Here is a 13,794-nt window from a genome sequence, read left to right on the forward strand (position 1 = left end):
TGTGCGTGCGTGCATGTGTGTTAGCCTGCGTGTGTGTATGTGTTTGCCTGTGAACATGTGAAGAAGAAATCGGGCATGAAAAATGTGTTCACAAGTGTTTTCTGTGAACATCTTGAGCCTCCATTTTATGCTCTAGTGTCTGCTGCTGCAAAGCCTTTTCTCAGAGGCTAATTTTATTTTCAGCCGAGGTGACAGCCGCACAGCTGAGGAAACGACAGGCCTTGGAGCTGAGAAAACTAGAGATAAGAGAGAGGGAGAGACAGAGAGAGAAAGAAGAGAGAATGAGAGAAGAAAGAGAAATAGGTGTGCGTGAGAGAGAGAGAGAGAGAGAGAGAGAGAGAGAGAGAGAGAGAGAGAGAGAGAGAGAGAGAGAGAGAGAGCGAAGGAGGGAGAGAGAGAGAGAGGAGAGGAGAGCGAATGAGGGAGAGAGAGAGAGAGAGGGACAGAGAGACAGAGAGAGGAGAGAAAGAGAGCGGGAGAGACCGAGTAAGGGAGAAGTTAACCGTCTTTCTGATTGGCCAGAATTAGAACAGGCCTTCTCCCTGGCCCGACAACAGCATCCAACAACCCAGTAGGATTCAGCATCCATTATCACAGGCACTCACTTCCTGTCAGATTAACTCCCTCGTAGCCAACACAGGCACCAGACCAAACGAAACAAGAGCTTAACACTGAGATATTGTTCACGGGGAGGTGATGTCTATTTTTGGAAGCATTCATTTATTTTCTCTTCATGTTATTGTGCCGATGCGTGTATAGCAGGAATCTGTTGTTCCGATGAAATCACTCATGGCATGGTGTTTTCTATGTACAGTAACACCAAGAGTTATCAAATATGTACGTTTGGAGGGGTGGAGTAGGAGGTGGAGGGCTGACAAACAAATAAAGCGACAAACATACACACAGTCTCAGCTTCGAAGTATATTCTGTTGAAACATATTTCTTTTTAATTTAATCTTAAAAAGTCGAGCACCAAATCATAGATTCCCTCATGGCATAAAAGAGGCACTCCACTCCTCCAGTCCTTGCTGTGCAGGTTCGGTCGCAGATTTCTAAACACAGGATTGGCTACCAAAGCCGTCCGTCACCCCCTCCCTGGAGGTACGTGATTCGCCCTCAGTGAGTGAAGGGGGAGGGTTCAGATACACCAGAGGCACAATGCAGGTTCAGTAAATAGAAAGTACACGATAAAAACGAAACACAACAAACACAATCTGAATGCAGGGTTCCAAAGCAAATAAAAGCCGTCTGTTTTATGAGCGTTTTCAGCTGCAAAAGTCACGACAGATAAGTCACATAAACTACTGAATTATAGTGATGTATACAATATCGGAACGATAACACAAAATAAAAGCAGAACTGCTTCTGCAGAAAGAAAGAAAGAACATAATCATAATAATACTCATAATTGTAAACATGAGAGAGCAAACGTTGAATTTGAAATCTATTTCTCAGACGGGGGATTTTACTGTATTGTGTTGTTTGTTGATAGAGTTTTAAAGCTGAACACACGAACACTGTGCTATTTCCCCTACCTCACAAGGCATTAAATCTGACCTTTGACCTTTCAACGATATATAAACAATCCAGCTACACTGCACTGCAAAAATACTTTAAATAATACAATTCCACATGTTTGTGTGTGTGTGTGTGTATATTTATATACACAGAGAGAGAAATAATGCATTTGGTAAATGTTCAAATGCATGTTTGAGCTGAAGCAGAGTAATACTCGTTTACATCAATACTTAAGTTTTTGTTACTGTACGTGAAAATGCTTTATCTGGCTACCCTCGAAATGTGGGAAAAAACGACAAGAAATCGGGACTGAGAAACAGGAATGTCACATAAAATGTATCAACGCATCAAACTCCACCACAGCGAACCCACCGCTAGTTATCAAAGATGGAAGAAACCCAAAGTGCTCAGGCGAAAAAATTCACCGTAAAATGATGGTTATTAAACTGGTATGGTCAGCTGTGGGGTCAGGGGAGTAAATAGAGGTGCAGTTTGGATTTGTTGAGGGCGACGACGACATAGGAACAGAAGCGATGGCTCAATGCATACCTGCATCAGTAGAGAGACGGTATAAATAGTAGTCAAATATTTATCAATAAGTGCTTACGTTTTCTAATATATAAATACATCTTACAGTATACATAAATACATCGTACAACTTTCCTCTATTCTTGTGCAATAGCAAACCCCATGCATGTTTATCAAGATTAAAAACCACAACATTAAGAAAGATGCAACGTAATAAACCATTTACGATCCTTTTTTAAAAAAAACAAATCAAGCTGCGTCTTAATCAGCGGAAAACAAAAGAGAAAAACGGACTCAAACTAAAACCGAAAAGATACGCTTAAGATCAGAGTCCCGGGCAGACCGTTGGATAGAGTACGCTATGATGAGGCTCCTCCATTCGAAGGGCGATAAGATTGAAGCAACGAAAAGGCACACGCCACCACTGCGTCGTTAAAAGAGTTTTAAACCGCACAAGAAGCATCTACTTAAATTTGGTCAAAGTGTTTTTATATATAGTTTACATACGCTCTCCCTTACGATTAGTTTGTCGCTTTACTGCGCTACGGTGCCACACCTCGATATGATACGTACGTTATACAACAGTCTAGTTTTTTTTCATTTTCTTCAATGTACACGTTGAATACACAATATTTTGTATGCGGTCTACGAAGGAGTATATACTTCAGGTATATTCTGTACAGAGTTCATAAATATATTTATGTGCAATTGTACGCAAACTACAATGTCAAACAAAGGCATATTAGCATAATATATTTCCATATTGCACCTGCACCCAACACTGATTTGTGTCCGTAACTTCTGTACCGCCGGTCTGGGTTCTTCCAGACCCAGACCAGGTCCTCCCAGACCCAGAACAAGACCCAGACCAGGTCCTCCCAGACCCAGAACAAGACCAAGACCCGGTGGTCCCAAACCCTGACCCGGACCCCCAAACCACACCGTTCCCCGCCCCTCTGGAGGAGGAGCTCAGGGGAACCACATTCAACACGACAGGTCGGTGGTGGATGAAGTTCTACTCTCCACTGTCCCGTCCAGAGCCAGAGCCTCAGCGGCCCAGGTGGGTGCCTGGAGGACGCCCGATGGGCCTGGGGACGGGACGCCAGTGCGCGCGTGGAGGTCCACCACACACACACACACACACACACACACACACACACACACACACACACACGCGCGTGTGCACATACACGCGTGACACGGACCGACGCGACCGACCCTGCGAAAAGCTGACAGGAAGCAGATGTAAAGGTCTGCGTGCCGGAGGCCAGAACCAGGAGGAGTTCTGAGGAGCCTTCAGTGCAGCTCCTCCACGCTGATCTTCAGCGAGGCGATGGCCGTCAGGCACGTCTGCACGTTCTCCTCCTGCCCGCCGCCGCCGCCGCCGCCGCGCTCCAGCCTCCGCGGCGGCTCCTCCTCCTGCTCCTCGTTGCTCCTCCTCGCGGCCTCCGGGGGGGAGGCCACGGAGGAGCAGGAGGCGGAGGAGGAGGAGGAGGAGGACGGGCGCTCCTGGTGGTGGAGCCCGGCCTCCTCGCACCCCGACTCCGGGGGCTCCGGGAGCGAGCCGCACTCCATGCTGCTCTCGCTGGCCTGCGGGCTGAGGGCGGAGGAGGAGGAGGTGCAGGAGGAAGAGGAGATGGAGGAGGAGGAGCAGGGCTGGGCGGGCAGCATCTGGACCCCCCCCACGGGGCAGAGGGGGAGCAGGCTGCCGGCGGGCTGCTGGGAGTGCAGGGGGAGGTGGCTGAGGAGGTTCTGCTGAGGAACGCTGGCACCGCACTGCATGCTGGGAGCCAGGCCGCTCCTTTGATCCTGAAACAACACGGTGGTGGGCGGGATCAGAAGAAGCCCTTACCGAGTTAAAAACACGACTCGGGAATAAAGTAAAGCAATAACACGGTATGTTAGACTTCAAACTACTTCTACAAGTCCGCTGTTTTCTCGTTCTTCGAGATTTGTTCCTTAACAACCCGCCTGGGATCAGTGCGTTTTTTCTTCACCCTATCCTATCTTCTGTTCGTTCTGAGTTTGTGATTCCCCGTAACTAAGTTTAATTTTACAGTACATTTAATGAAATCTTAACCTAGCTATCTTTGTTGTACACGGGGAATGGGTTAACCTTGTAATTGTTAGTGCTTGCCACTTGGTTCTATGGACATCCTTACTCCATCGACAGCGATATATATTGTTTCTCTTTCTTCTGACTAATGTACTTATTGTAAGTCGCTTTGGATACAATTTTGAATTTCCCCTGGTGATCAATAAAGTATCCATCCATCCATCCATCCATCCATCCATCCATCCATCCATCCATCCATCCATCCATCTAAACACATCTGCTTAACGCCATTAACGTATATGGAATGAATTGATGCACACAAAACAAACTGAGCTAACCGCTACTGAGCCGAGCTAACCACGCTAGGCTACGTACCGGCGCCGTCTCGAAGGCTCCGGGCGGCTGCTGCGTGAGGAGCTGCTGGGGGGGAGACTCTGCCTTCACCTGCCGGCCCTTCTCCCCCAGGGGGCCGCGGTGCTGGTGGGCCCCCCGGCGCGGGGACATGGCCCTCAGGACCACCCTCTGCCGGCCCCTGACCGCGGCGGGCTCCCTCCTGCCGGCGAGCTCGCTCAGCGGGGACAGCGGCCTCTCGGCCGAGACGGGGGAGAGGTGGCGGGAGAGGGGGGAGGAGAAGCCCGGGGAGCCGTCCCAGCGGGGGGGGGCGGAGCGGCCCCGGGGGGACAGCTCCCGGCGGGGGGAGGGGTAGCGCAGCCGGGACGGCGACGGCTCCCGGAGCGGCGACTCCCAGCCGGGCGAGAGCAGGCAGGAAGCGGACGGGTCGAACAGGAAGCAGCTCTGGTCCGGGGACAGCATGGTCAGCGAGTCCTCGTCCACGTGGCGGTCCCGCTGCTCCATGGCGACCAGGGCGGGGTTGTCCTTGGACGGCGAGCGGCGCCGGGCCCCCCCCCCCGTGGCCCCTGGGAGCGAGGCCAGGGAGTAGCCGCGGAGCGCGGCGCTGGCGGTCACCGATAGCGAGGCCACGCCCCCCCCGCCGGGCTGGGGGCTGGCACTCCGGGAGCGCACCTTGGGCGTGGAGTCGCCCTCGTAGTCTTCGTCGTCGTCGTCCTCCTCGTCGATCTCGTCCATGTCCTCGTCGGCGCCGTCCGAGTCGTCGGCGTCCGAGAACTGGTGCTTGGCCACGCCCCCCAGCCCCGCCTTGGAGTCCTGCGTGGCTCCTCCCTCAACTTTATCGACAAGAGAAACAACAACAACAAACATTTGCATTTACATTCAGGGCGTTGAGCAGACGCTGTTATCCAAAGCGACTCACAATAAGTACATTAGTCAGAAGAAAGAGAAACAACACTGTATCGCTGTCGGTACAGTGAGGATGTTCAAAGAACCAAGTGCCAAGCACTCACAATCACTAGGTTAACCCCTTCCCCGTGTACAACAAAGATAGCTAGGATAAGATGCTAACCGATGCTAAGTACTAATTGTAAGTGAAAGGACGTACAACATACATAAGTGCGTAAGAGGGGTGTGGGGGGCGGGTTAAGGGGGGATACGGTGTCTAGCTGATCTCTGAACAACAAACAAACAAGAGTCCCAGCCCTGGTTCAGGCATCGTCATTGTGAGGGGGGGGGGGGGGGGGGGGGGGGTATCTGGAGGTGAGGGGGGGGTGTCTGGAGGTGAGGGGGGGGTGTCTGGAGGGGACGCCGGGCTACTTACCCGCTTCTTGGATCTCGATGTCGTCCACGGACACGGACACGCCCATCTCCAGACACTTCTTCATGTGTGCTTTGGACTTCATGTGCTTTGTCAGGTTTCCTGCGGATAAAAACAAACAGAGTCAGCCCCTCCGCTCCAGGCTCCACCCCCTGGACCCAGGCTCCACCCCCTGGACCCAGACTCAACCCCCTGGAGCCAGACTCCACCCCATTAACCCAGACTCAACCCCCTGGAGCCAGACTCCACCCCATTAATCCAGGCTCCACCCCCTGGACCCAGACTCCACCCCATTTATCCAGGCTCCACCCCATTTGTCTAGGCTCCACCCCCTGGACCGAGGCTCCACCCCCTGGACCCAGGCCCTACCCCCTGGAACCAGGCGCCGCCCCCTGGCTCCGCCCCCCTGCGGGTCACTCGCCTTTGGTCTTGAAGGCGAAGTTGCAGACCCGGCAGACGTAGGGTCGCACGTCGGTGTGTGTGCGGATGTGCTTCTTCAGCATGCTGGGCTTCTTGCAGCGGATGCCGCACTCCTCACAGATGTACTTCCCCCGACCGCGCCCGCGCACGTACACATAGTCCTCGTTGGACTTGTACCTGGGAGGGGGACAGAGAGGGAGGGAGGGAGGGAGGGAGAGGATGACTTAGTGAGTGACTTAGTGAGTGGAGAGAGAGAGAGTGAGAGAAAGAGAGAGAATGAGCAGAGAAAGAGTGAGTTAGAGAGAGACAGAGAGCGAGAGAGAGTGTGTGCGTGAGTGAATGAGGGAGAGAGAGTAGAGAAAGAGTGAGAGCATGAGGGACACTCAAGGATAAAGTATGCAAACACGAGGCAAGAGGCCAAGCGATGAGGTCCACTGTCTGCAGGTAAATTACACTTGTTGTGATGTCTGTAAAGGAGCATACTGTATCTTCAAGGGCACGCTCGAGGGTAGCAACAACGAATCCTGTCCTATCCCATCATAATTAGCGATGTTATTATTAGCATCACATGAGCTTTGAATATCATAAGCCCGTATGGCGTTGTCTTGACGACACGTGACACTTCGTTACGGAAACGACAGCGAGTTATGACACACTGGCAGCCATGCCTGGAAGATGTTTACACAAGATGGCACCTCAAATTGGTTTTAATTGCCCTCTCTCTCTTCCCAACACACACACACACACACACACACAGACACACACACACACACACACACAAACACACACACACACAGACACACACACACACACACACACTCGGCAAACCGCTCTAATGAATATTAATTAGGCTCCTCTTCCGCAGCGGCCAATGACAAACATGACAACAGTCGTTAGGCGGACTGACCCGCCCTCGAAGATCTTGATGCGTGTTGGCAGCGCCTGGCCCAGGGTGGCCTCGCGCTCCTTCCACTCCTCCTTGGCCGTCCGTGGCCTGCAGCCGGGCTCCTTCGCCTTCCTCCCGTAGGCCGCCGCCGCCCCCGGCCCCGTCCCTGGCCCCGCCCCCAACGCCGGCGGCGTGGTCGCCACCGCCTCCTCCTTGATCTCTGGTTTCCTCTGCAGCTGAGTCACAGACGCAGACATGTTTTGTTAGCACACACGTCTTGTGTGTTGTGTAAGTTGTGGTGCGTTTTATGTTGGGTTTTAAATGTGTGTCTCATGTGTTGTGTGTTTTGTGTCATTTTTTGTGTGCATTTTTTTCTGTGATCTGTTGCGTGTTAAATGTCTGTGTTGCAGGTTGTGCGTTTAACATTGTGTGATGTGTGGAAATTCAGAATACTGCAAGTCGCAGTGGGTGTGAGGCGTTCCATCGACCTTATGGTCAATACAAACCCTTTAAAGAAAGCTATACTAGTCTCCCATGGCTCTTAATGCATGCATCGTCTCCTATGTTGGCAGCGCAGGCCGTGCATTATTATAGCGCCCTTTTCATTTCACTTAAACACATTCTGTCCTTGGTTGGCGGGAGAACGCTCTAGAACTAAACAACGAGAGAAACTGCCTGCGCTGCACTCCTTCCCGAACGAGGTCAGGAGCAGGCGGTGAGCGTGGCTCACGGGTTGACGACAAACAACCGCGGCCTCAGCTGCTGCTCCCCTCACCTGCTCCATCTTCTGCCTCCACCGGATCAAGGAGGACACCAGCTTCCCCGCGCCGGGCTGGCACATGGCGGCCACCGTGTACAGCACCCCGTCCCGCCGCTGCCGGGACCGCAGGAGGGCCAGCGCCGTGCCGGTGCTGACGGCGGGGGGGTTGGGGTTGTGCAGGCTCACGCACCAGGTGGCGTAGACGGAGGGGGCGGGGCCCGCGTCGTCGCCGTGGACGCTGCTGGGCTTGGCGTAGTTCAGGTAGCACCAGCTCACGCCGGTGGCGGTGCGCAGGCTGGGGAACGGCGAGGGTCGGAGCCGGGGCCGGGGGTCGTCCGAGGAGGTCGGCCACGCGGCCGTGTCCATCGGCGCCCCGCCGTCCCCGGCGTCTCCGCCGACGGGCGCCGCGGAGAACGGCGGGGAGCCGCTGCCGTCCATGGCCGAGTCGACGCTCTCTCCGACGTGGCGCCGCGAGGAGCCGGTGAATTTGTCCGGAGCTCGGGCTGAAGAGAAGGCCTGCGTCTCTGAGCCCGGCCGGCTGTCCTCGGCCAGGTAGCACTTCCCCAGCTCCACGGCGCTCAGCTCCTCCACCATCTGCCCGAACATCTTCTCCTCCTTCACGCGCTTCTGCTGCTTGACCTCCATAAAGAGGTCCAGGCTGCTGGCGGGCGACAGCATGCGCTTGTTGGCGCCGCCGCCGCCACCGCTGGAGGCGTTGGTGGTGGAGATGGTCCTGGAGGTCAGCGAGAGCGGGATGCCCGTCTTCAGTTTGGCCGAGGACAGGTCCAGCGCCTCCACGTCCAGGGAGGCCGACCTGGCGTCGCCCGTGACGACGGTCGCCGGGGGGTGGTCGAGGGTTCCGAACAGGCGGAGCTGGGTCCGGGACGCGGTGGTGCTTGTGACGGCGGCGCCGATGAGGGAGCACACCGTGTCGTACTGGTGGTCTAGGATCTGCGACACCGTGGTGTAGGTGATGCTGCCGTAGGACGGCAGGTGAGTGTGCGCCCGGACAGGCACCAGGACGCCGGGCGGTGATTGGTAGATACCCGAGGCGAACACGGGCAACGTCGGCGGAGGTGGCGGGGCGGTCGGCGTGAAAGGAAGGACGCCGCTCGGGAACTGGTGCCCTGCTTTGGACGGGCATTGCGGCGTGACCTCGGTGTCCATGTTGAGGGACGGCTGTCTGACCAGGTTGCCCCGCCGTCTCTCGCCGATGTCCGCCAGCCGCCCCTTGGACGTCGGCGTGAGGCTGCCGTAGTCGAACGACACGCTGCGAGTCTCGGGGAACTCCTTGCGCATGTCGCAGGGCGCCTGCTCCGATGAGGACCGCCTCATCTCGTGCTGCTGCCGCTGGTGGAGCAGAGACAGGGCGCGGGCGCTGCCCGGCACGGCCAGCAGTTCCAGCGGCCGTCCGAACTCGTCCTGCCGGCCCGGGGAGACGGACTTGAGGCTCTCCTCGCGGTCGAAGGAGAAGGCGGAGCAGTAGGACAGGTTGCTGTCCTGGCTGGGGCTGCGCGAGAGGCTGGTGCAGGCCGACTCGAAGCTGGACTCGCCCGAGGAGTGTTCGATGTCGGCCAGGCGGAGCCTCTTCTTCTTCGGGGGCAGTTTCTCGGGCGGGAACTGTGCCAAGGTTTCGCTCCGTTGCGGCCACTGGAACTCCACTTCCACGTGCCTCTCGGGCTCCTTGGCCTTCACCTTCACCTCCGGCGCTTTCTCGGGGCTGTCGGGCTCCACCGTCACCCTGATCTCAGGGACCTGGATGTTGGACTGCCGCACCAGTTTGGGGCCCATCTGAAAGGACTGGCCCGTTCTGCCGACACTGCTCTCCATCTCACACGAGTCGGTGTGCTCCAACGAGCCGTGGAACGAAGAGCATTGCTCGTGCCTCGGTCCTTGATACTTAACGTAGGACTCCGACGGTTCGGGGACGTGCGATCGATTCAGTGAGTTTGTGTGTTGTATCACAGAGATCACGTTCCCTACGCTCTTCCTGCTGCATGTCTGGGTGTCCACGAAAAGCTCCATGTCAGCCCTGTCCGGCTGTGCGTGAATGCAGACGCCTTTCCCCAAAGCCAAGAGCCCCATGGCTCCTTTCATATCGTAGTCCTTGACGGAGTCCAGGGGGTAGCGGGCGACGTCTTCACACTCTCCGCCCTGGGCGTCGTACAGGCCCGACGAATCCTCCTCCTCCCGCTTCTCTTTGCGCCGCTTGCGCGTCGCCAGCTCCATGGCGTGTTTGTTGTGGCTGGCGCCGGACGGCAGGCCCTCCATCTCCGCCACGCCGCCCTCAGGAACCCTCCCGGGGCCGTCGCTCTCGTGGTGCCCCTCGTGGGCCGAGTGCTCGAAGGCCGCCTGTCGCCGGAGCCTCCTCATCCCCCCGGCGGTGGACCGCTCGTCGAAGGAGTGGCTGCCCCGGAGGCAGGGCGGCACGCTCAGGCAGACGGCCGACGACGCGGGCATGGAGTTGCTGCGGAGCAGGGGGCCGGCGTCCAGCCCCCCGTCCGGCGGTACCTCCGCCAGCATCTCCTCCCGGCCGTACACCTTGGTGGTGATCTTGATGGGCTCCACCACGTCCTTCTCCTGGGTGAACACGCGGGAGACGCCCCTCTCCGGCCGCGGGGCCGGGTGCTCGCTGGAGGCGTCCCGGCCGCTGAGGGCGAACGCCGTCATCTGCTCGGGGCTGGGCCGGTAGCACTTGCCGAACATGATCTCCTGGTAGGACTTGGCGTTGGCGTTGGGCGGCCCGGCCTGGTGCTCGGCGCTCTCCGACCGGGAGAAGTAGCCCGAGTCGGTGCTGCCCTTGCTGGACTGACTGGGCAGCGACAGGCTCTGCTCCGACTCGCCGCTGCGCTTCTCCGAGAGCCGGAGGGCCAGCCGCTGCTTGACGGCGCTGGACTGGACGCCGCGGCCGCACGGAGAGACGGCGGGGGACACGGCGGTGGCTTCCTGCGACCCGTCGTGAGGCGCCGTCCCGGCCACGGAGGCGGCGACCCCTCCCCTCTTCTGGGCGATGAGGTTCAGGACCTTCACGGCCATGCTCTCCGAGCCGGCCTCGGCGGGGGAGTCCAGCAGCAGCAGGGGGTCCCCGACGCCGCCGTCGTCGTCCGTGTCGGTGGTCTGCTCGCCGTCCGAGTACAGCTCGCCGTCGCCCTCGAGGGATCCCTGGTCCCCGCCGCCGCTGTACGGACCCAGCTCCGAGAAGGAAGCGCTGCCGGCTTTGACCAGATGCGCGTGGGACTTCCGGTGTTTGTACAGGTTGCTCTTGGTCTTGAAGGAGAAGCCACACGGGAGGCAGGGGTAGGGCCTCTCGCCCGTGTGCGAGCGGATGTGCTTCTTCAGCACGCTGGGCTTGGCACACGCCCGGCCGCAGTAGTCGCACACGTACCTCCCGGGCTTTTGGGACTTCTGCGCCTCCGCCGCCGACGGGTCCGTCCCCGGGTGGCAGGGCTGCTGAGCGGCGTCCGTGGCCAGACCGGGGGACTTCCTGTGGTGCCCCGCAGCTTCCTGTCCGCCTGGAGACAGATACGTGGACGGATCATAGTCTTTGTGGCCGGCCTCGCAGCACGGACCTCCTGGTTGCGGTGAATTCCCTGAGTCGGTCGATTCTCTCGCTCCGCACGTGCCTTGGCTCTGACCTTCTTGCGTCCGCCGGAGCCTCCCCGCCTCGCGCCCTCCCCCGCCCTCCCCCTCGAGCGGCGGGACGCCCTCGGTAGGCAGCGCCGCCGGGGGCTCCGGTGAACGCTGTATCTGGGCTGCGTTGGCGTTCCTTTCCCGGTCCTCGGTGAAGCGTCTCACCTCGGCGATAGTTTCGAGTGACTCCATGAAACTCAAAGTCACCTTCCCGGGGATTGTTTTTCAAAAGGGGATTCGCCTCACGTGGCCGTAGTGACGGGGTCGCTGCCGTGAATCGATCGCAGAGTGGGGTCATCTGCAGAGAGAAAGAACACGGATGAAGAACTGGGAACCAGGGGGTTATCGATATGCTCTGTGTGAAGCTGAACATGTGAGCTATGGGCTACGAGAGTCAATGCAATTGTACGAACTACAGTAACTACAATGCAGTCTCCAGTCCCACAGCGAGTGTGAATATCTCTTTTAGAAAAAGGAGGGAGGATCACTGAAGGCCGTTTCCCGAAAGTCCCCCGAGTAAAATGTTGTTATTAAATTCATAATGAGCAGTTGAGTCCACAGTGGGAATGGAAAACTGGGTCTTTACTGGGCTTTTAAACCCCCTAATAGTGCCCTATCATACCCCTGGCAAGCGCCCTATATCCGTCACAGCCAACCGTTTAGTTTGAGTCAGTTTGTGTTCAGACGTGCGTGTGCCCGTGCACGGCGAGGTGTTATTTCTGTGGATGTAGGCCTACATTTACTCTCAAGATGGCGCGGATATAATCCACCATGCTCTCACTACGATAACGAGGAGGGTGACCAGGAGGCTTGAAATACAGTCCGTTTTTAAATCACATTGACTCATGTGGGTTCACTCTGAGGAGCCTCTGCTGGGTGGTTTCAACGATACATACACAGATCCTTCTTTGGACGTTTAGACCATGGATTTCACGTGGATATTGAGAAATAACCACAAATCTGAATCATGTGGGGTTTTCTTTATTTAACGGATCGATATCGGGAGCAGGGGAAATGCTGGAGATCGATTAACATTTCCCTGCTCGTGGAGAGAAAGAGGGCCCGTGAGGAATTATGTCAAAAAGCAGCAGTGGCAGCACCATTGCTCAAGATGTCAGGGTTTAGCGAGTGTGTCTGTGGGTGCGTCTGTGTGTGTCCCTGTGTGCGGCTGTGTGTGTGTCTGTGTGTGCAGCTGTGTGTGTGCGCCTGTGTGTGCGGCTGTGTGTGTATGCGGCTGTGTGTGTATGCGGCTGTGTGTGTGTCTGTGTGTACGTACAACGTTCGCAGCAGACCAGACGGTCACATGACTTTATCTCCGACACACACACACACACACGCACACCAAAACAAACGTGTCACGATCGTTCGAACCACTTCAGCCCGACCACTTAACCCCCAGAACAACCCGTGAACCACACAAGAAAGACCTCGAACCCTGCTAAGGAGGACCGAGACGGGACCCGAACCCTCTCCCCAACCCCGCTGGGATCGGTACCCTGATGATAGAGACCTGGGGTAGCGGTCCGGGACCCTGAGAGGGAGGGGGGCCCCTGCGAGCGGCGTTCCCAAGGCCGAGGTGATCCGCTGTGGGGGCCCGGCGGCGCTCCGGGCCCCGGGGCCGCCCGCTCTCTCAAGGCGCGTGTATTTCCATCTCCTCGCTATCAAAGGCGCCGTCCCGTCTAACGAGGTTATGTAAGATTATCTGGTTCAAACCCTCCGAGTTCCCCTTAATTAGGACATCCTTCTCCGCTCATCTGCCTTCCTCTCTCCCTCCTCCTCCTCTAGCTCACTCCGTCCCTCGCTTATATTCTCCATCTCTCTCTCTCTCTCTCTCTCACACACCTTTTTCTCTTTCTTCTCTCATTCTCTTCCTCCCTCTCCCTCCCTCCCTCCCTCCCTCCCTCCCTCCCTCCCTCTCTCTCTCTCTCTCCCTCTCTCTCTCTCTTTCGCTCTCCTCTCTCTCTCTCTCTCTCACTCTCTCTCTCTCACACACCTTTTTCTCTTTCTTCTCTCATTCTCTCCCTCCCTCTCTCTCTATCTCTCTCTCTCTCTCCCTCCCTCTCTCCCTCTCTCTCTCTCTCTCTCTCTCTCTCTCTCTCTCTCTCTCTCTATATCAGAATACCCCACTTGCTCCTCAGGCGCAAAACCACAGGACAGGAATTCAAGGTGACTTGCAAGATTCCAAAAGAGAGGGAGATCGAGGCAGAAAGGTAGAAAGACATAGAGAGAGAGAGAGAGAGAGAGAGAGAGAGAGGTAGGAAGACAGAGAGAGGTAGAGAGAGGTAGAAGATACATTGAGAGAGAGAGAAATGTAAGCTGTGAGCATC

The 13,794-nt window shown here is 56.7% G+C and overlaps 1 protein-coding gene across 1 annotated transcript in view; it reads right to left on the reverse strand.

Annotated features, from left to right (window-relative positions):
* Positions 1-924: 924 nt before the first annotated feature.
* The window catches only part of hivep2b (HIVEP zinc finger 2b), a 17,338-nt gene continuing 4,468 nt past the window's right edge, over positions 925-13,794 (reverse strand). Inside the window, exons 2-8 of the mRNA XM_060051303.1 lie at positions 7,853-11,765; positions 7,099-7,313; positions 6,193-6,368; positions 5,775-5,873; positions 4,478-5,286; positions 3,207-3,855; positions 925-3,134 (exon numbers count right to left, since the gene is read on the reverse strand). Coding sequence (XP_059907286.1) covers positions 3,343-3,855; positions 4,478-5,286; positions 5,775-5,873; positions 6,193-6,368; positions 7,099-7,313; positions 7,853-11,659 — 5,619 coding nt within the window. The 5' untranslated portion in view covers positions 11,660-11,765 and the 3' untranslated portion in view covers positions 925-3,134; positions 3,207-3,342. The remainder of the gene's footprint in view (positions 3,135-3,206; positions 3,856-4,477; positions 5,287-5,774; positions 5,874-6,192; positions 6,369-7,098; positions 7,314-7,852; positions 11,766-13,794) is intronic.

This window comes from Gadus macrocephalus, chromosome 5 (assembly GCF_031168955.1).
Source record: "Gadus macrocephalus chromosome 5, ASM3116895v1".
NCBI lineage: Eukaryota > Metazoa > Chordata > Actinopteri > Gadiformes > Gadidae > Gadus > Gadus macrocephalus.